General features: G+C 28.3%; 2 protein-coding genes across 2 annotated transcripts; both read left to right on the plus strand.

Annotated features, from left to right (window-relative positions):
- The first annotated feature begins 5,393 nt into the window (after positions 1-5,393).
- LOC115034470 (probable lysine-specific demethylase 4B) lies at positions 5,394-7,951 on the plus strand. Its single transcript, XM_029491558.1, has 6 exons — positions 5,394-5,522; positions 5,623-5,712; positions 5,768-5,986; positions 6,816-7,000; positions 7,092-7,245; positions 7,346-7,951. Exons 1-6 carry the CDS (start codon positions 5,394-5,396, stop codon positions 7,661-7,663), a joined length of 1,095 nt encoding a protein of 364 aa, XP_029347418.1. The 3' UTR covers positions 7,664-7,951.
- Positions 7,952-8,900: 949 nt separating this feature from the next.
- LOC100162460 (lysine-specific demethylase 4C-like) lies at positions 8,901-15,690 on the plus strand. Its single transcript, XM_029491556.1, has 8 exons — positions 8,901-9,734; positions 10,182-10,309; positions 11,495-11,743; positions 12,213-12,359; positions 12,442-12,612; positions 12,675-12,851; positions 15,045-15,146; positions 15,210-15,690. The coding sequence occupies exons 1-8, from the start codon at positions 8,918-8,920 to the stop codon at positions 15,360-15,362; spliced, it is 1,944 nt and encodes a 647-aa protein (XP_029347416.1). The 5' UTR covers positions 8,901-8,917; the 3' UTR covers positions 15,363-15,690.
- The last annotated feature ends 4,119 nt before the right edge of the window (positions 15,691-19,809 follow it).

Here is a 19,809-nt window from a genome sequence, read left to right on the forward strand (position 1 = left end):
CACTAGAATCTTATAATAAATTAAATTTAATAACATAAGTATTATAGTTTAAAAAATTCAGAACTTACCATTTTAACTATGATGGACGTTGATGGCACGATGTAATTAAATAAAAAAATAAGAACTACACACAAACTCTCAAAAATACCGTTCAATTAAACCCAGGACTACAACAGCACGTGACTGCACTGGATTTCAAATGAGAACAGAATCACTTTGATTTAAATTTAATAATAATAAATAAATTATTTTTAAGCAGAACATTTTAAAAGTGCAACCAACAATATTATTTTCGTCAACAGCAATCGATGTTATTATATTATAATATAGACGATGCCGCAACGTACAAATTAGGGAAACCCAAAGAAATACAATAATATGGTTTTTAGTTTTGATTACCTAATGTACTGTTTAAGTATTATAATGTAATATGTTTATTGTGTTATATATAAATTATTATAATTTTATTTGGTATAATATTAATTCCTGTTATAACTAGGTTTTTCCTATAGGAAATTGTATAAATTCGTGTCTGGACATACTGATTGAAATATAATCTAATAAATACCATTACTAAATCGTGAATAGGCTGGGAACATACTGTCCGACTGCTGTCCAGTTTCTTACAGAATTATAACCGCAATGGTAGAAATCATCCGGTTGTCCCGACTTGTCCGGTTCGATTGAAATACATCGTTTTAAATTACACCTACACTATCCTAAAAAATCTGCTGCGGCTGTCATAAACAACAGCATGTTGCGACTTGTGGTCGAACCTGACGGTTAATTACCGCTGCGGCTGTAACCGGAAAATATGCTCATGCACTTAAAAACGAAATTTATTTCTGGCAATAAATAATATTGTATTTAACATTTGTTGGTTGATTATATCATGTTCCTACAAATATAAAGTAAATAAAAGGAATTTTATTTGAAAATTCTGAAAACCAATTTGCAAATATTATAGAATTTTCTACTGGCATGAAAAATCTTTTGCAAATTTTTTAATCAGTGTTGCAAATTGTTTTAATTAATTTGCAAAAAATGGTACTAGTTTGGTGACGATTCGATAAAGTCGGGGTGCCAACTTCCTGCTCGTACCAATACGCATTGTCAATAGTATCAATAAATAAATGCTTTCGTTTAAAATGTGATTAAAAATTACGTTATAAAGTGGAGGTTTTAAGTAATTTAGGAAAAATGAACATCACAAATATTTAAATTTCCTAAAATCCATAATAATTTAGAAATTTTAAAACCAAAATTTAAAATTATTTATTATTTGTAATGGACCAAATCAAATGATCCAAGTCAGTTTTTTGGTATTTTATCTATTTTAATTTTTCTTTACTACCTTGTTGTATTTGTTTTTTTTTTAAATATCAACAATTTTTTTTTATTTTATTTTTTGCGATTGTCTAAGTTTTTATTCATTTTATTTGTGGGGCTGGTAAACTTGGCCCCCCTCATTTTGTTTTTTGATTTCTGCATTTTCAGGTGATTTACAAATTCGGGGAATGAATTTACAATTATTTACAATGAATTTACAATTGTTTACAATTGGTCTGGAGTCGATAAGTCAAAGTGGGGGGGCTACGTGAACTTGTCCCCCCCTCATTTTGTTTTTGATTTCTGCATTTTCAGGTGATTTACAAATTCGGGGAATGAATTTACAATTATTTACAATGGATTTACAATTGTTTACAATTTGTCCGGAGTCGATAGGTGAAAGTGGGGGGGCCAACTTCATGTACGTTATTAACTATATTTAAAAGTTGTTTGATTACCTAATTTATATATGCATATCATCTTATCCCGGGGAAATGTCAATAAACCCAACTCATGGGTAAGATGACGGATTTCGTTTTTTTTATTAAAAAAAAAAATTTTAAAGACAAATTTTGACACCGGAAAAAATAATAATAATAAGGAGCAAAGGTAGTCCACCAAATAGTGAAAGTTAGGACATTAGTTTTTGCCATATTATTATCATTGACTTTCTCATATTATCATTTATAGTATTTGCTACCATTAATTTACCTTTTACCTATGGTCGCTGCCTACCGCGCTCCCGCGGTACTGTCAAATTGCCGTCGAAATTGGCACCCGGAATATTTAGAAATGGTATCACCTTCTCTACATCGATAACGGTCTCCACTAGTGCTTACAGCGTTCACCGGCAATACTAGCCATAGATAATATAAGAATGAATAGGACATGCCTATACCAGTTTCATATTATGGGGCCGTGTGCTTTTTTTGGGGAAGAGAGAACGTAAAGAGAGAAAGACCATATGGGGCTTTTTTTTCCAAAAAATGTTTACAATATCTGGCAAATTCAAATTTTTATTTTTATTGTTGTGCCTGAAAATGGATATTGGAATACTCAAATTACTTTAAACTTTGCGTACATAATTAATTGTAATTAGAATATAGAATTATAAAGATCGTTAATTATTACTAATTAATCATTAATGTTATTTACATAGATATAAACAACAACTAGATAGCCGTCTTTATACTACAGTTGTGACCAATGTTGAAATCGGCCGCCATTTATAAGACAGGCTTACATTTATTTATTTGCATATATATTTATCTATACATTTAGGTATGCTGTGATAATATTATTTAGTAAACATTGCCTGCTTTGTAAATGATGGCCGACTTCGATGGCAAGAATGGCTATCTAGTTATTGTATAAAATATCTATGGTTATTTACACAGACTTCTATACTACACTATTTAGAAATCTGTGTAGTATAGAAGTGTAGTAAACCGACGTTATTACTTTTATTACTTTTATATCCCAAGTACATTCTCACGATAGGACAACAACAAGAATATTAAACTCTTCGACTATTCCAAGAATCGCGTACAATGTAAGTACCTCGAGTTTAACAGCGTAATAAAAATATATATTTTTTCGCATTTCCGCGATAGTGCGAAAACAAACCTCTAAAAATAATCCGGACTAGATGTCTGTTTTCGCGGAATACGAAAACAAGCTTATTTAAATTTGCACCTGTAATTTAATTGCCAATCATAAACTCGGGATGCTTTGGCAATAACAACGTCCAGCTCCGGTTTCGTTTCAAATATCCACCTCCTGGACTCTACCATGTACGTTTGTATACATATAGATTTTATATAAATATAAGATAAGGTCTATAGTAAAATTAGAATTAGTACAGTGTTGCACTACGCACACGCTGATTTCTCGGGCAGTCGCTTTTCGCTCTGTCCTCAAATTTTATAATTTTTAATACTTTCATTTCAAATAAATTACTTATAACTATCTACTGTAACACTTGTCATTCTGAACCTCTCCTTTGAAAAACCTCTTTCATCATCAACGTCGTTGGATTCAAAATTGTAAGCGTTAGTGAGGGATCACTACAGAAGTCGGTGTCACAGCGCTGTGTAACGGATACCGCCAACCGACGCACAGCCTATTTTATATAGCATTGGGCTATCTATGGTATATTTTGTAATCAATGATACCATCTAAAACCGTGGTCATCGTGTTCATTTTGTGGTATATGTAAGGCATTATCGCCAACTGAAAGCCATGGTTTCCCGTCCGCGATGTTGGAATACTATTGCCATTGCCGTATACCTTCATCGGCTGTGGTCATGGACTAAGATGTAATCTTACTACTGGTCACGACAAGATGGGTGGGTGACGGGGGACGGCCCGCAAAAGGTTCCTCTGTTATCATCATTGCTATTAAACTAATGGATGTGGCATAACACAAAAATCTGTAAGCTAACATAATTCATACTATTATTAACCGCTAGATGTCATAATTCTACATATCTGTACATATTATGTTTTCTCTCTCTTACGAGAGTTTTACTTTCCTTGTCACACAGAAGATGTGTGCGAGTGAGAACCATTGTTTCTCTCTCCGTTATGTTGGCTTAAACAGTGTCTGTAGAATGTATAAAGGAATGCCGTATCCATATGTTTAATATCTATGGCGGGGAAGAGTAGAGGGACCAAGGCAATTGCGGTCCGGCTCCCCGTCACCCGCCCATTATATCGTTTCCAGTCCTCTCTATCTTAGTCCGTGCCCGCCACATTTGCTTCTTGTACATACTTTCGAGGCCACTGATAAGCCGTTCGTTTCCAGTCCATTATATCTTATAGCGTTTTCCACCATACCGCACTGTTGCTCCCAGGTAGCACTGATATAGGTCACTGATAATCGACCTGAGTGCAAGCTGTTGCAAGTGTAGATGAAACGCAAAATCAATACTTATCACCGATATACAAAGATAATAAAATATTTCATGGGTACTGAGGTACTTATCATGATAATGATAAGGCGCACGAGCTCAGAGTGTGGTGTGGTGGAAATTGGAAAACGCTAATAGTCCGTGACTGTGGTCTACAACAACATCAACAATAACGTTTGTAATCACTGTATAGGTCTTATCACTGTACGTCTCTTTCTTTAATATTTTGCGTATTAGTAAACATAAGAGATTCATTATACATTTTATGGTTCTCGTAATCGTCTCGTCGTATTCTGTTGATACTCGGAAGTTTGACTTAATACGAACTAAAAGCAATTAGCGACGCCAACAGTCTTTGACTTGGAAGCATCGAATATATCGCTGTCGTCGTTGCATTCGTTCGCAGGAGGTAAACGTTTTTATTGGAAACCACGATACATCCAGTTGAATTTCCACCGCGTCAAATCTAAAGTGTTATCCGTCGTATATTATTATGATCGTGTGCTACAAGGCTACCTGACGACCGACACCACTAGAAGATATTGTGTTTGACTGATGAGTCCGTCGGCCGAATTGAAGTAAAATATAGATGATACACGACACTTGGATTAGGGTACGAAGTGTAATTTCTACATTGATACCATTGTTACCTAACTCCGTCAAACTGTGAGTTTTCAAATGTAGGTACCTATTTGATGTTTTTTTTTATTCTGATAGTGTATGGCTTCACTCATCAAAAATACAATTGGACATTGGCTTAACCTGTTCTATATGCATCATTAAATATTAAATTAACTAAAAAATAAAATATTATTTATGAAAGCTATCATAGAATTATAACAATTTATAGTATATTTTTTCAATCACCTACTGATTTAAAAAGAAATCACACTAAATTTACTTATTTCTATTTTTTCACCAATTGATATTCAGTCATAAATAAATAAACTATTATTTTTAAAGCTTTTTAATTGAAATGAAATAAAACAAGATGTTCTATTTGTATTAAATCGGTTTTTCGCTGCAATTTATTATTAGATATTCAAACAATAAATACTTATATTGCCATCATTAAAACATTTTGGAGTTAAAATTTAGTTATATTTAAAACATGTTGATTTTAATAATAATTTTTTTATAATTTTAGATAAGATGTCTTCTACTAATAACAGTACACCTAAGATCATGGTTTTCAGACCAACATGGAAAGAGTTTAAAGATTTTAGTAGCTACATTGAGGTGATGGAGTCGCAAGGGGCTCACAAGGCTGGTGTGGCAAAAGTATGTTAATATAAAAATATAGCCATTTTTTATATAAATTTCAGTTTTAATTGATACAATTTGATTTTTTTTTTCTAAATATGTAACATTGATCTTTAAGGTTATACCACCACCTGAGTGGAAACCAAGAAAGAATAATTATGATGCAAATGATATTATGAGTTTGATAATTCCTGCTCCAATCCGTCAAGTAATACGTTTAAGCTTTTAATAAACTTTGTCTAATAATTGTTTTATTGAACTAGAATGTAAAAGGTACACAAGGCATTTATGAACAAATTAATGTAAAAGAGAAAGCTATGACAGTAGCTGATTTCAAAATAATGTCAGAGTCTGAAAAATATAAGACACCTAGCCACTTTGATTATAGTGATCTTGAAAGAAAATTTTGGAAAAATGTTATTTATAACTCTCCATTGTATGGTGCAGATGTATCTGGATCTATAACTGATGAAGATGTTAATGTATGTATTAAATTTATGCAATTATAAATTATAATTAATTTTATCTCAAATGTATTTTTAAATTATGGAAATAATATTTTTTTATTCATAACAAAAAAAAATTGTCTTTAATTTTTTTTTTAAATGTTAAATTATTGTAGCTATGGCTATATTAAATGATTTAGTGTAAATCCGATGTAAAAAAAAATGATTACCTACTTTAAGAGATATTAAGAAATGTAGAATAGCCGCGTGACATTATTGGGCCCGGCTCAACTTAATTGCCTATCTTATACGTGTTAAAGTTCCTCGTTTCACACAACGATTTACCAATCTAACTATTTTATTTTTGAAATTTAGTTTGCGTAAAAATGTGTGATTTTGTGTGTTTGAGATGATAAAAGTATCAGAAATGAAATATAACGTTTAGTTTTTTACATATTAACCCGCATATTAATAAATCTTTAAAGTGATATTTTTGTTAAACGCGCCATTTAAATATAAAATAAAAATTCAAATATATCACTTCAAAGATTTATTAATATTTAAAAACTAACCCGTTATGTATATTTCATTTCCCATACTTTTATCGTATAAAATCACACATTTATACGTAAAGTAACTTTCAAACATAAAATGTTTCTGATGGTAAATCGTTGTGTGCACCGAGGAACTTTTACACGTATAAGACAGGCAATTACGATGAGCCGGGCCCAATGACGTTACGCGTTTTTTTTCAATTGCTCATAACTTCTTGAATAATGTGAGTAAAACCTATACCATTATTCTTAGAATTGAACATTCTTTAAATTAAAAAAAACTTTTTTTGTGTTCTGTGCTTTAAATCAAGGTTTGGAATATAAATAAGTTAGGAACAATATTGGATTATGTAAATGAAGATTATGGTATAAGGATTGAAGGTGTTAATACAGCGTATTTGTACTTCGGAATGTGGAAAACCTCATTTGCATGGCACACCGAAGACATGGACTTGTATAGCATAAACTATTTACACTATGGATATCCAAAGACATGGTGAAATTAATCTTAAATTTTATTATAAGTGTACATTTGTAATTAAACAATATTTTTAAATTTAAATTGCTTTTATTTTATTTTATTTAAGGTATGCAGTACCTCCAGAACATGGTCACCGCCTAGAAAAAGTGGCTAGTGAAATGTATCCATTCTATGCTTCGATATGCCCTGCATTTCTCCGACACAAAGTGGCTATAATATCTCCTAATAAGTTAAAAAAATATTCTATACCATATAATCATGTAAATACTTAAGAATTATTAATTTTAAACCAGATTTTCAATATTTGTGATTTTTTTTATGATCAATATTTAACAAACAATAATTTATTGTTTGTTATAGATCACACAAGAGGAAAATGAAATAATTATAACATTCCCCTTTGGATATCACGCCGGTTTTAATCATGGCTTTAATATAGCCGAAGCCACCAATTTTGCAACACCACGTTGGGTGGATTATGGTAAAAGAGCTTCACAGTGTCATTGCTGTCGAGATTCGATAAACATCAGTATGGATACATTTGTTAAACGCATACAACCTGAGAAGTATGAGTTGTGGCTTAAAGGATATGATATCAATACTCATCCAGAAGATCCTTCTTGTACTCCAGATAAGCGCACGCCTAGTAAATCTGGCTTATTATGTAACATTAAGTAAGTTAATTTTCACTATCCAAAAATAAAAAGTTTATTATTTTGATTTGATTTTAATGTTACAGCAATAAAGATATTTCAAAATGTTATAACAAAGCCGGTAAAAACCGTCGACTTGTAAAACGTAAGATTTCAGATTTTCTATTGTCTAATGATACAACACATATCAATAATGTTATAGATGTACATTCATCAAGAAGTGTTCAAGGATTAGATGAAAAGGAATATAAAGATGAACAATTCAATGATGGAGTAGTTATGGAAGATATATGTCCAAAAGCTAATGAAATGAGTGGGTAACATTTACACTATAAAAAAAAAAAAAAAACATTTACATTGATTTCATTGCTTCAATGATTATTTTTAATTAAATGGTTATTTTTAGAGGAAACAATTTTAGACATTTTTTTTAAAATACACGTATACACAAAGTTTGTGTATTTAATGTATGCGTGTAATTGATTCGTGTAATTAATGTTCCACAACTTAAAACTATATTTACTAAACAATATTACACTTCATAATATATTAGTATTTTTACCTATACACAATTTTTATTTATTCAGTATTGACAATAATAATAACATAAGCAACAATAATAATATAAAATATTTAATAATAATTGTTTAGCAAAAAATTAGTACAGAAACTACAACAATACATAGGTACCTTTTTATATTAAAAAATAATCAATTTATCAAAAAATTGTTGCAGAAATAGTAATAATATTAATATTTAATAATGATCAAGTTTACAAATAACGTACGGAAATATAAACAAATAATTTTATTACATAGTTTAAATTTAAATTAACTACTGCTTATTTGATACAAAAATATAAGTAAATTCGTATTTTTGTTGATAAGGAAACTCTTTTTTGAGTGATTATGTTACCAGCAGTAGAAAATGTGGATATTAAAGCTACAAATTAATATAATATTAATTTCAGAACTTATATAACCTATATGAACTTATATGACCTTAGAGAAATGAATAAACTTTTAATTAATGACACTCGAAATGACACAAACTTAAACAAGTATAATAATATACATGAAAATTAAATGCCATAAATAAATACACGTATGTCAAATTACACAAATTACACCTCTAGTTATTTTTAGATGTCACTGAAGTGTCATATAATATTGGAAAGTCTAGACTTTTTAATAAAAATCATTCAGTCTTGAAAAATATAGAATTTACAAGTAATAGTGACTATTGTGATGTTTCAGAAAAAAGAAGTGTCAAGAAAAGAATGTTTAAAAGACAAGAAACAAAAAGGAATCCAGTATTTAAGGAAAAGAATAATTCTAAATCGACTGATAGAAACTTTGTGGCTCCTGATCAAACTATTGACCATACAGTTTCGACAACCATTAGCTTCAAAGGATCTGGTAATAGAATTAAAAAAGTATTAAATGCCGCAAATGCTGAAAAAGCATCATTAAATATAAAATGTACAAGTCGTACTGATTATTGTGATGGTACAAATAAAAGAAGTACAAAGAAAAGAAAGTCTACAAAACTAGAAACAAAAAATAATCCCAAATTTAAAAATAAGATAAACTATAAATCAACTAAGAAATATGTTGTTGCTTCTGATCAAAATATTAATTGTACAGGTTCAACAACCATTGGCTTCAAAGAGAGCGATAATAGTATTGAAGAAATAAAAACTATATCACCTATAAATGTTGAAAGTCTCAATTCTACGAATATTAATAGAGCTAGAGAAGAGTCTCGGATGAATAAATGTCCCAATAAGAATATTAAAAATTCAACAGTTTTTGACGATACCTTAAAAAATGTTCGTTTATTATCTAAAAAATTTGAGACTGTAAATTATAACACACATTCAAATTTAGTTAAAAGAAAACCATTACCACCAATTAAGTTTGAAAAGTCACATAGTTCATCTCTTATCAGTTCAAATACCCATATTGATACAGAAAATAAATTTCATATGACTCAAACTCTAAAAATAGAAGATAATATGGAATCTACACAGAATTTTTTTCAACCAACTCCTGAACGTATAAAGACTAACGATGGAGAAGAATATGGAATTATTGGTATGTTTCAGTTAATTTCTACTTACACTATAACAATCAGCAAATATGAAATTTTACTATTTTAATGAAAGGGAATATCAAAATTTAAATATACTATATTATAATATGAATGATACTAGTATTATTGTTTACAATATAAATACTAATTTATTCTGATAATATTATTTTATTATTTTAATTAAATTTAAATAACTTAATGTTTTTACCATACTCTATGTCTCTATTCAATATAAGACTTAACCTCAGTGACGACAAGTTTTTATCAGGTGGTGATCAGGTTACACCTGTCTGTCACCTCACCAAGTCGATCATCTGTTCGCCTGCCATGTTTTTAAGCCAAGCCTTTCCGCACAAGTTAGCCGCTGAGGTTACTTATTATGTTGAATAGAATATAAGTATCTATTTAAATTTGGTTTTTAGTTTTTACATAGGCATTTTTATTCACAGGTATGCAAACAATTATAAGTGATATTGTTTACAATTGTTGGTCATTAGAGATAGAACAACTCTATAATGTATTTAGAAGTATGAATTATCCAAATTGTTCATCATGTATAATGATGACCTGTGAAAAGGTAATAAGAAATTAATTACTTTATATTTATTCACAATTAGATCATTACTCAGCAGCCTAGTTGTGCGCATGGACGTGGCTTTGTTCCGTAGCAGCGCCTGACTCATCGCCGTAGTGGGGACTGCATCTGGCCATATGTCTGACCGCCGCCCGACGAAAACTGGCCGCCGCCGAGTAATGATCTCATTGTGAATAGAGTATAGTATATCAGTATTGTTCTAATTCATAAAAATGTAGATTTGGTATTAGTTATGATTAGGGCTCGGATTACAATGTCTTTACATCTTTTTTTTTGGAATGTCTTCCACGATGCTTCCCAAGCGACAAATGTGATTCAAGATCTCCATGTTGTATTTTTAGGGAATTTTTTATTTATTTCTCAAAATATGACTAAAAATATGGTTTTCATTGAAATATTTACATAGTACTATTTTTTTCGCCCCCTATTATATAGGACCGGGGAGGGAACCACGATTTGTATTACAGCTCCCTGGATTCCATTATAGCTCCCCGTATACATAGCAATATTTGATATAAATCATTTTTGGGTTGAACTATATAACATCAGGTAATCTAGTTCAAAATTAGACAAGGCTGAAATTTATCTTTATGTCACACCAACCAAATAGCCGATTAAATTGCAAACAACTTTTATAGGAGTATTATAGTGAAAGTTCTGTGTAATACAAATTTATTTATTTAATTTATTTAATTTAATTGTCAAATTTAAATTTTTACTCTTTTTTCATATTTCGACGCCCCCAACGAAAAAGGACTCACTTTTACGATTTTTTTTTTTTTTTTTCAATGTGGTGTTACTGTTTTTCTGGTTGTCCGGCGACGCTGATTGTTGTATTTAATCAAACAAAGACGTTGTGAACAATAAGATTGAGTTACTACCATCTTTGTCGGAAATCCAGTAACACCAGTAAAACCATTTTGAAAAAAAAAAAAAAAATATTGTAAAAGTGAGTTACGTCCTTTTTAGTTGGGGGCGTCGATTTATAAACACAGTTTTGCATGTTAAATGCATGTTTTGATATTTTTATTTTTAGGGCTCTTAAATCCAAGCCCTAGTTATAATTAAAATATTATTTTTGCTTACACCAATACTTTTTAAGTATGTAAATTGTTTTAAATAAACTACATATTTTAAAAATCATAATATATTTTTATGTTTGAATAGGTAAATTTCAACTTGGATTGGAAAACTACTGCGAGATCTTTCATGCATCTAAAATCACTTAATGCTCTGGAACCTACCAAAGCATTATTTAAAAATGCAATTTCTGGCTATTCCATCAATTTTAAGGAAGAACTCTTAAGATGTGAAAAATGTTATTTGGTCGTTCATAAAGTGTGTTATGGTATTAAAAATGTAGATACATGTATTCCTTGGTTGTGTGATCGTTGCATGAAAAATCCTATGCATTCTGTAAGTGTATTATAAATTTAAAAAATATCTACAGTTGCGCAATCCTCAAGTCAAATGCTACTGCAGTTTTTTTTATACTCATAAATACAAGGACAAGTTGAGTACCTACTAAGAGTAGGTAACTTTTATTTTTTACCAATCAACATAAGGCAGGAACTCTACAATCTCTATTTATGCAAGAAATTTAAAAATAATTGACCAATTTGAGGAGTGCTTTGGAAATTTAATGTATTGAAACAAAATGCTTGACTCGAACAAAACTAGCACAACTAATTAATTATATTAATTTTATGATTGAAAATCTCCAATTTAGAATCTTTTATTGATGATCTTTGCCAAAAAGAAAAAAAATAGACTGATTAAATAAAATGTACACAATATTTGTAAAATTACATTATTACTTTGTTTTATTATGATTATAAAATTTAAATTTGTTCAGCCATTAATAATCATTAGAATTTATGTATAGGCTTGTGTATACTGTCCATTAAAATACGGTGCTCTCAAAGAATATAAAATCAATGAATGGTCTCATGTTGAATGTTATCTTTTTGTGCACGGCAGTAGTCCATTAACTACCAATATTTTTTCAACAGACTTTAAAACTAACCAAAAGGTAAATTATGGGTTTCATTCATGAGCTGTGTTTTTTTATACCTAAATTACGCAACATATTAAATGTATTAAATATTTTACAGTGTGTAATATGCAATTTAACATCTGGTAATTGTTTCCGTTGCTCTGATGGTGGTTGCAACTCATGGTTCCATATTTCTTGTGGAATATTTGCTGGATTTCAGTATCGCATTGACGGAATCAACAAGCATATTTTAATCAATTGCATTGATCATTGTTACGTTTCAGATAAAGTGAGTAATATACTTCATATTCCTTATCTTAATTATTGTATGGTGGATGTTTGTATTTTTAGCAACAAGTAATTCACATAAACCAAAAAGTATGGGTGAGACAATCAAATAATAATAGTAACAATAATAATACATTTAACAGAGAATGTAGAATTGTAGACGTTAAAGAGACTCCTTTTTGCATTGTAAAATTCAGTGATAATTCAATATCAGACAGAATTCCAATAAAACAAATTAAGGTAAGGTATTATTGTTTATTACACTTTTTGTATTATTATTTAAACATTCAGATAACACCATAAATGTTAAACCATAAATTTACATTTAGATGTCAAAAAAATAAAATGCTGTTCTTGGCTATCAAAACTCAACAATTGAGTTGCATTTTTAAATCATTTGACTAGTCAGTCAGCCTATGATATTACTAAGTATATTTGATGATATTATTGTGAATAAAGTAATTTATACAGAACCTATTTACGTGGGACCTTGTTTTAAATTTTTAATCCTTAGCTAAAAAGTTGTACATTTTATACATTTTTAACTAAAAATAATTATTAAATTTTTAATTTGATTTATTTTGTCAAAATTCGAACTTTAAATGCTTATAAAAAAAAATTGTGACTATGTATTTTCAAAGTTTTTCAACTGCTGTTGTAACAATATATTATCAGGAGCCTTGCATTAAATTTTCCCGCTTTTTTACCCAACAAATAAATTTTTATTGATATTTATAAAGAAAAAAACTAAAAAAATTGGAAACTAACAATGTCCGTAAACAGCTCAAAAAGCTTCAAATATATTCAAAATTTTATGGTGTATAGAAAACAAAAATATGAAAATTCAGTGAAATTTTCATGTATCTACAGTTATTCGTTTTTGAAGTACAACGAAATAACAAAATCCGCCCCGTGAGAAATGGAGTAAATATCCAATCTTGTAAAAATATGAAATTCAAACGCACATTATTAATTTGATTTGCTTGAAAACATTTTTTTTTGATAAAGATAGACAAACTTCTGAATGATCTTGTATTACATTTTCAAATATTAGATTAAAAAAAAAAAATTTTTAGGAATCCGAACTCAAAATAATTTGCACATTTTTGTCATTTTTACGTATTTTGTCAATATTTGAACTTTAGATGCTCATTAAAAAAAAGGTGAGCAAGTGTATGTCGCTCTGCTGTATAGTAGTTTGTCAGTGGGTCACTGTATAATGGTTGATATTAAATTTGAATTCAATGATATAATATCATTGTATAAGAATAACGATTCTGAATGGAGACGGTATGTCAGTCTAAGACATATTATATACTTATCTATGGTATTAAAGAAAATTGATCTATAAATTATAATAGTTACCTACAATAAATTCCAAATTAATCGTATCACAATATCCAATAGGTACTTATAACGTGTTCTACATCAAAACACCATGATATATAATAGTATACTTTAGAAGTTTCAAGTACCGAACAAATAATATAATACAATCACAACAAAATAACTAAAATAGTAATTCAAAGTTTTTTAATATGTAATTTCATCCAAATTTGAACTTAAAATGACTATAAAAATAAACTGTGCTTATGTATTTCTTAGATTTTTTTGGTAACAGGATTAATTAATAACGCGGAATCTTGTTTTTAATTTTGAATCCTTAGATATAAAAATTGAACATTTTATAAAATTTTAACTACAAAATAATAAATTATTCAATTTTAAATTTGATAAATGTTGTCCAAATTCGATCTTTAACCGCAACTTTAAAAAAATTGTGACTATGTATTTTTTTATATTTTTCAACAGCTATTGTACTCGTAATAATATATCAGGAGAATTTTAAGTTCAAATTTGGACAATATTACATATTAAAAAACCTAGAATAACTATTTTAGTTATTTGTTGTGATTGTATAATATTATTTGTGGGTACTTGAAACTTCTAAAGTATACTATTATATTATGTCTATGATAGTATCACGGTTTTTTGTTGATGTATAACGCGTTATATTAAATACCTAATGAATATTGTGATATGATTAATATGGAATTTATTATAGGTACCTATATAGGTCATTTTTTTTTAATACCATAGTTAAGTATACAATATGTCTTATACCTAGACTGACATACCGTCTCCGTTCAGAATCGTTTTTCTTATACAATGATATTATATCATTGAATTCAAATTTAATACAATCCATTATACAGTGACCTACTATTATTATACTTGTACCCTACTGTACGACAGCAGAGTGACATCCGCTTACCCGCCTTTTTTTTTTTTTTATTTTTGTCTTTTTTTCATTGAAATCGGTCAAGAAAATTACAAAACTTTAAATTATTAAAATATTCTTTACAACATAGCTTATATCCTCTAATAATCATACATTTTTTTTTTATTATTTATCGTAATTATTTTTTTCAGAACTTTGAAAATGATACTCCATCCATTAACCAAGAAATACATTTAGAATCTGGTGACAAAGGCTTATTCCTGGGGTTGAATTATAATGATCCGACATATGAAGTAAGTGTAATTCATATTGCATTCAATTTTAATTACTTTAATTAATATAATTGTACATGTCAGGTTGTGTATAACAATGGAAATTCTGGTTCTGTACACGCTCATGATATAAAATTCTGGGAAAGAAAGCAAGTTAACTATTTAAAACAAAACGGCAGGCGTTGGTTAGCTAAATACAGAAAAAATTTGGGTTCAAAAATCGAGTGGACCAAGTGATACTTTTTTCAGAAAAATATTCAAAAAAACTAGGTTGTCTGGCCGAAGTTGTACCCACCCTACCACATAATGGTTGATAGGTTATGTCATAAGCTATCAACCATGATGCTTTATGATATTGACCATTAAGCTGTTGTATTGTGACGGTTAATTTTTTTTTCGTACCCTCTGTAAAGAAGTTTCACTTGAAAAAAAAAAAGAAGAAAATAATTTATAATGTCTTATAAACATGTTTACTGTTTTACATCATAGTCGATTCACTATAACATAATTAGAACTTTTTAATTTTATATTATGGAAAAAAAATGTCTTTATCGCCTAAATTATAAATTATTTCCACTAATGTAAACATGTTGTAAACAAATTATAACTTCCAACTAAAATATCTTTTACTTTCTGTTTTAGAAAATTACATATAAAACATGTTTACATATTTACATACAGAACTGTAATTTATTATTAAGTATTTTAAATATTTTATAAGCTATAGGTACAGCTTTAATATTAAAATGTTTTTAAATTTATAAATTTCTGGTTTTGTTATATATATACTTTTCTTTTGAATTTTAATATCATGATAGTTCTTGCTGTTTTTTTTCGTTCCATTAATTGTATTTATTTTGTGTTATATTATTTGAAAACATTTGTTTTGCCGTACCTTTTGTTCAAAATCACAACACAGTATATTTTGTCAAAAGCTGTGTTCTTGTTGCATTAATTTAGAATAAATACTCTTAACTGTCCATGTGTTATGTTTCAATATAATATCTCTGTATATTTTAAGGTAAAACAATTTATTTTTATGTTATATGAATTTCCATGTGATCTTATTATCTCAGGTGATAAACTCTTACTCTAGATTTATTCAATAACACTACACTCAACTTAAGTTATGATTAGAAAAATAAAATATCTATAAAAATTATTCTGTTTGTAAACATAAGATTATATTATGAATTATTGATTCTTATTTGTAAATGTTTTAAATTAATATTCAGTATTTTAGTATCTACTATGTTCAGTTCCTACCACGATTTAAGATAGTATGGTTGCCCAACGAATCATGATAAAGTGTCTACTGAAATCTAATTAACCACTAGCACTTGAATGTAACAGCGGCTATAGTTTATAAGCTCAAATACCGTGACTGGCGAGTGGCGCGCTGTTTAGTATAATATTTCAAATTTTCTTCGTAATTTACGATTAAAATTTTAACGAATGACTTAGAACTTAGAAGTATGTAAGTAATTAATAACAATTTTGGTAAATATAAATTAAAATACTTTAATCTTTTTCTATGCTTTAGTATTTTGTAAATAATAAATCAAATAACTATTTAAAATTTATTCAGCAAAAAAAATTGTATACAAAATACAAATGTTATACCATTACGTTATATAAAACACAAAAAAAAACTTAATAATACCACCCATCATGTACTAACCAACTCTGAAAGTTTTTTTTTAACTTTATTTTGTTTTTTATTGTTTTGGTTTATTTGATAGCTGTATTGCCTCATTCTCGTGATCAGATAGTATGTGCAGATATCTGTTATAATATCTGTTTGATGTTCAATGCATGGAAAATTAATATTGACATTTTTGCTAAAGAAATCTTCATATGTATCTTCAAAAACTGTAGGTGAGTCAGCAAATTTTTCAAAAGATATCTCCAATGACTTTAATAATTTAAATAAATTAGTGTTTGGATGTGTAAGGTAACCTCTACTTTTTACATTCACTAATTCTGCTGCTGTTACAGTTGAAGATATATTCATATTCTTTAAATATATTTTACACGATTCACATTTAGTCCGTGCCACTAACTGTTTTGCTATATATCTATGTATGATTCAATTTATACATTAATATCTATTTTTATTATTTCAGAGAATACCTATCTAACTAATAACTAGGTACTTTTATTAAAATGTCTTAACCGGCTAAATAATACACAATACAATCAAAAACAGTGATTTTGTAAACGTCCAACTCTTACATTGGCCCTTGAATACTTTTTTTTAATTGAATTTTTAATGTTCCTTATTTTACTAATAATTTTATTTTTACTAGGAGAAAATAATGTACGAGTATTTTGATTCCTTTTTTGACGTGACTTTGTGTTTTGTATAATGTATTTCAAACGTCTACACCAGATACAGGTACTACTGAAAATGTTGAAATTAAAAAAAAAAAAATGTTTTATTATCTTGCCACAAAACATATAATATTTTTAGCTTTACTTATCACTACTGTTTTCTTTAGGAAGTATTGTATAATATTTTGAATGCCACCACATGCCACTTGATTCAACTGGACTAGATGATAATTTTAAATCCCTATTTTGGAACAATGGCACCGCACCTTGACACATTGGCATAATATCAAAGAGTAATAAATTTTTCCAAGTCACTGTATGTGTCTATTTTATTCAAAGAACTAGGTGCAATATCTGATACCTCCAATTTTTTTTCAAAAACATAGACAAACATTTCTGAGTCTGAATGTACAAACAATTATGCAATAATATACCATTAATGGATATTTTATTTTGACATATTATATTTTTATAATTATTAATTACCCTCAGTTAAAATAATTTGTTTTTCTATGTATCTGTTTAAAATTTTTTTACACGATACCAATTTATGAAATGAAATGACCATCTTGCTAACTTTATTTTTTAAACCAACTTCAGTATGATCAGTATCATAGAACCATTTTACTGGTATATTTAATAACTTCATATTACTCATAACAGATTGAAATAAAGTAATTTGTTCTACCTTTTATGCAAAAATAAATAATAATTATAAACATAGGAGATATAAAGGTTTTAAGTAAGTACATAGATACTATTGTTATAATATAGTCATATTATGTATAATAATAATAATATGACACCAGAGTACCAGACACTTTAATATTGGTATACACTGTGTTTTAAATTTTATACTTATAACCTTTTTACGCTTGGGCAATGGAGATTTATTAAGTGTATCAGAATCTGAACCTTTTGATATATAACAATGATCTTTATTTACAGATGATATTATATCATTGGTATCCACAGTATATTCAGAGTTTGGGCATTCTTGTATATTATTTATTTTTTCATTCTTAAATAAAATATTGTATAAATTAGTTAGGTTTAGGTACTAGATACAAAAATTCTTAGAGTTTATGCTGTTATATTATTATTTAACTTGTCGTTTTTTAACATTATTTAGTTATATATTCTTACCAAAATATTCGACTCATTATTGTTAACAATATATAAATTCACTGGAATAGCTCCATCTCTAAGTCTAGGTCTTTTTAGACACACCTACAAATATATTTATATGTTATATTTTTACTTATAGTTGTATCAGTTCATAAATATACTATACATATATTTATAAGTAATGGTACTAACCGTGTATTTATTTATTCCATTTCCAGATTCCCATGTGTCTATTACATCATGTGTCCCAAAATAGTTACGACAAACACGAGAATTATTAGTTAAAGGAATACCCAAGATATTTTCCCATTCAGACCGTAAGGTAATATTCAATGGAACTTTGAAGGAACTAATCTTTGCATATTTGTCATGTGAAGGACAATTAGGTATACAACACGATATTTTAATTTTAAAAACAATTAAATAATTTCAACAAAATTAAGCATAATATATTAAAACTTTATGAATAATAACATTTTTGTTATATCTTGTCAAAATGTAAATTTGTATTTATCATGGACGATAGATCTATTTACTAAGATAATAGATAGTTATTATAATTTTATAGTGGAATATTTATCATGATTTAAATCGTGTTTTTTTTTAGGGGTCTATGAGAATTGAGAATAATATCACATAATAGATTTATTCTGTATTACTGTGGTAATAGGTAAATATTTGATATTAGTAAAGCGCGGGAAAAAATAATAAGCTAGTAAATTATGCTTCTATATTGGCACAAATCATGTCGCAAGCGCTAGTGGTCAATTTTGCAGCTGTTCTGGTTATTTAATTTGGTTGCCAGTTTAAAACGATCTTATCATAGGTCGTCGGGCAACCATACTATCTTAAATTGTGGTTCCTACTTGAGTGATTATGTTTTTTTTAAGTATTAGGTATAGTTTTTTTTTGTTTGTTCAACTATTGTAAAATAAGATAAAGAAAGTTACGCTTAGGGTTTTTTTGTTCGTATCGGATAACCTGAAGTACAATATATTATTATAATATCTTGCCGCATGATGACATTTTTTTTTAGCTGGAATTTCAAATGAAAATTGTATCAGTATGTAAAACAATATTGTTGTCTTAATAAATTGACGCTTCTTCTCTTGAACAGAACAGGTGGTTTTTTGTAACTATACCTACCTACTTTTAAGTACTACTTTTCCACAGTTGTATTTTTATTCTTATTGTAATCCATATTTTAATAAAATTATTACAA

This window comes from Acyrthosiphon pisum, chromosome X (assembly GCF_005508785.2).
Source record: "Acyrthosiphon pisum isolate AL4f chromosome X, pea_aphid_22Mar2018_4r6ur, whole genome shotgun sequence".
Classification (NCBI taxonomy): Eukaryota; Metazoa; Arthropoda; class Insecta; order Hemiptera; family Aphididae; genus Acyrthosiphon; species Acyrthosiphon pisum.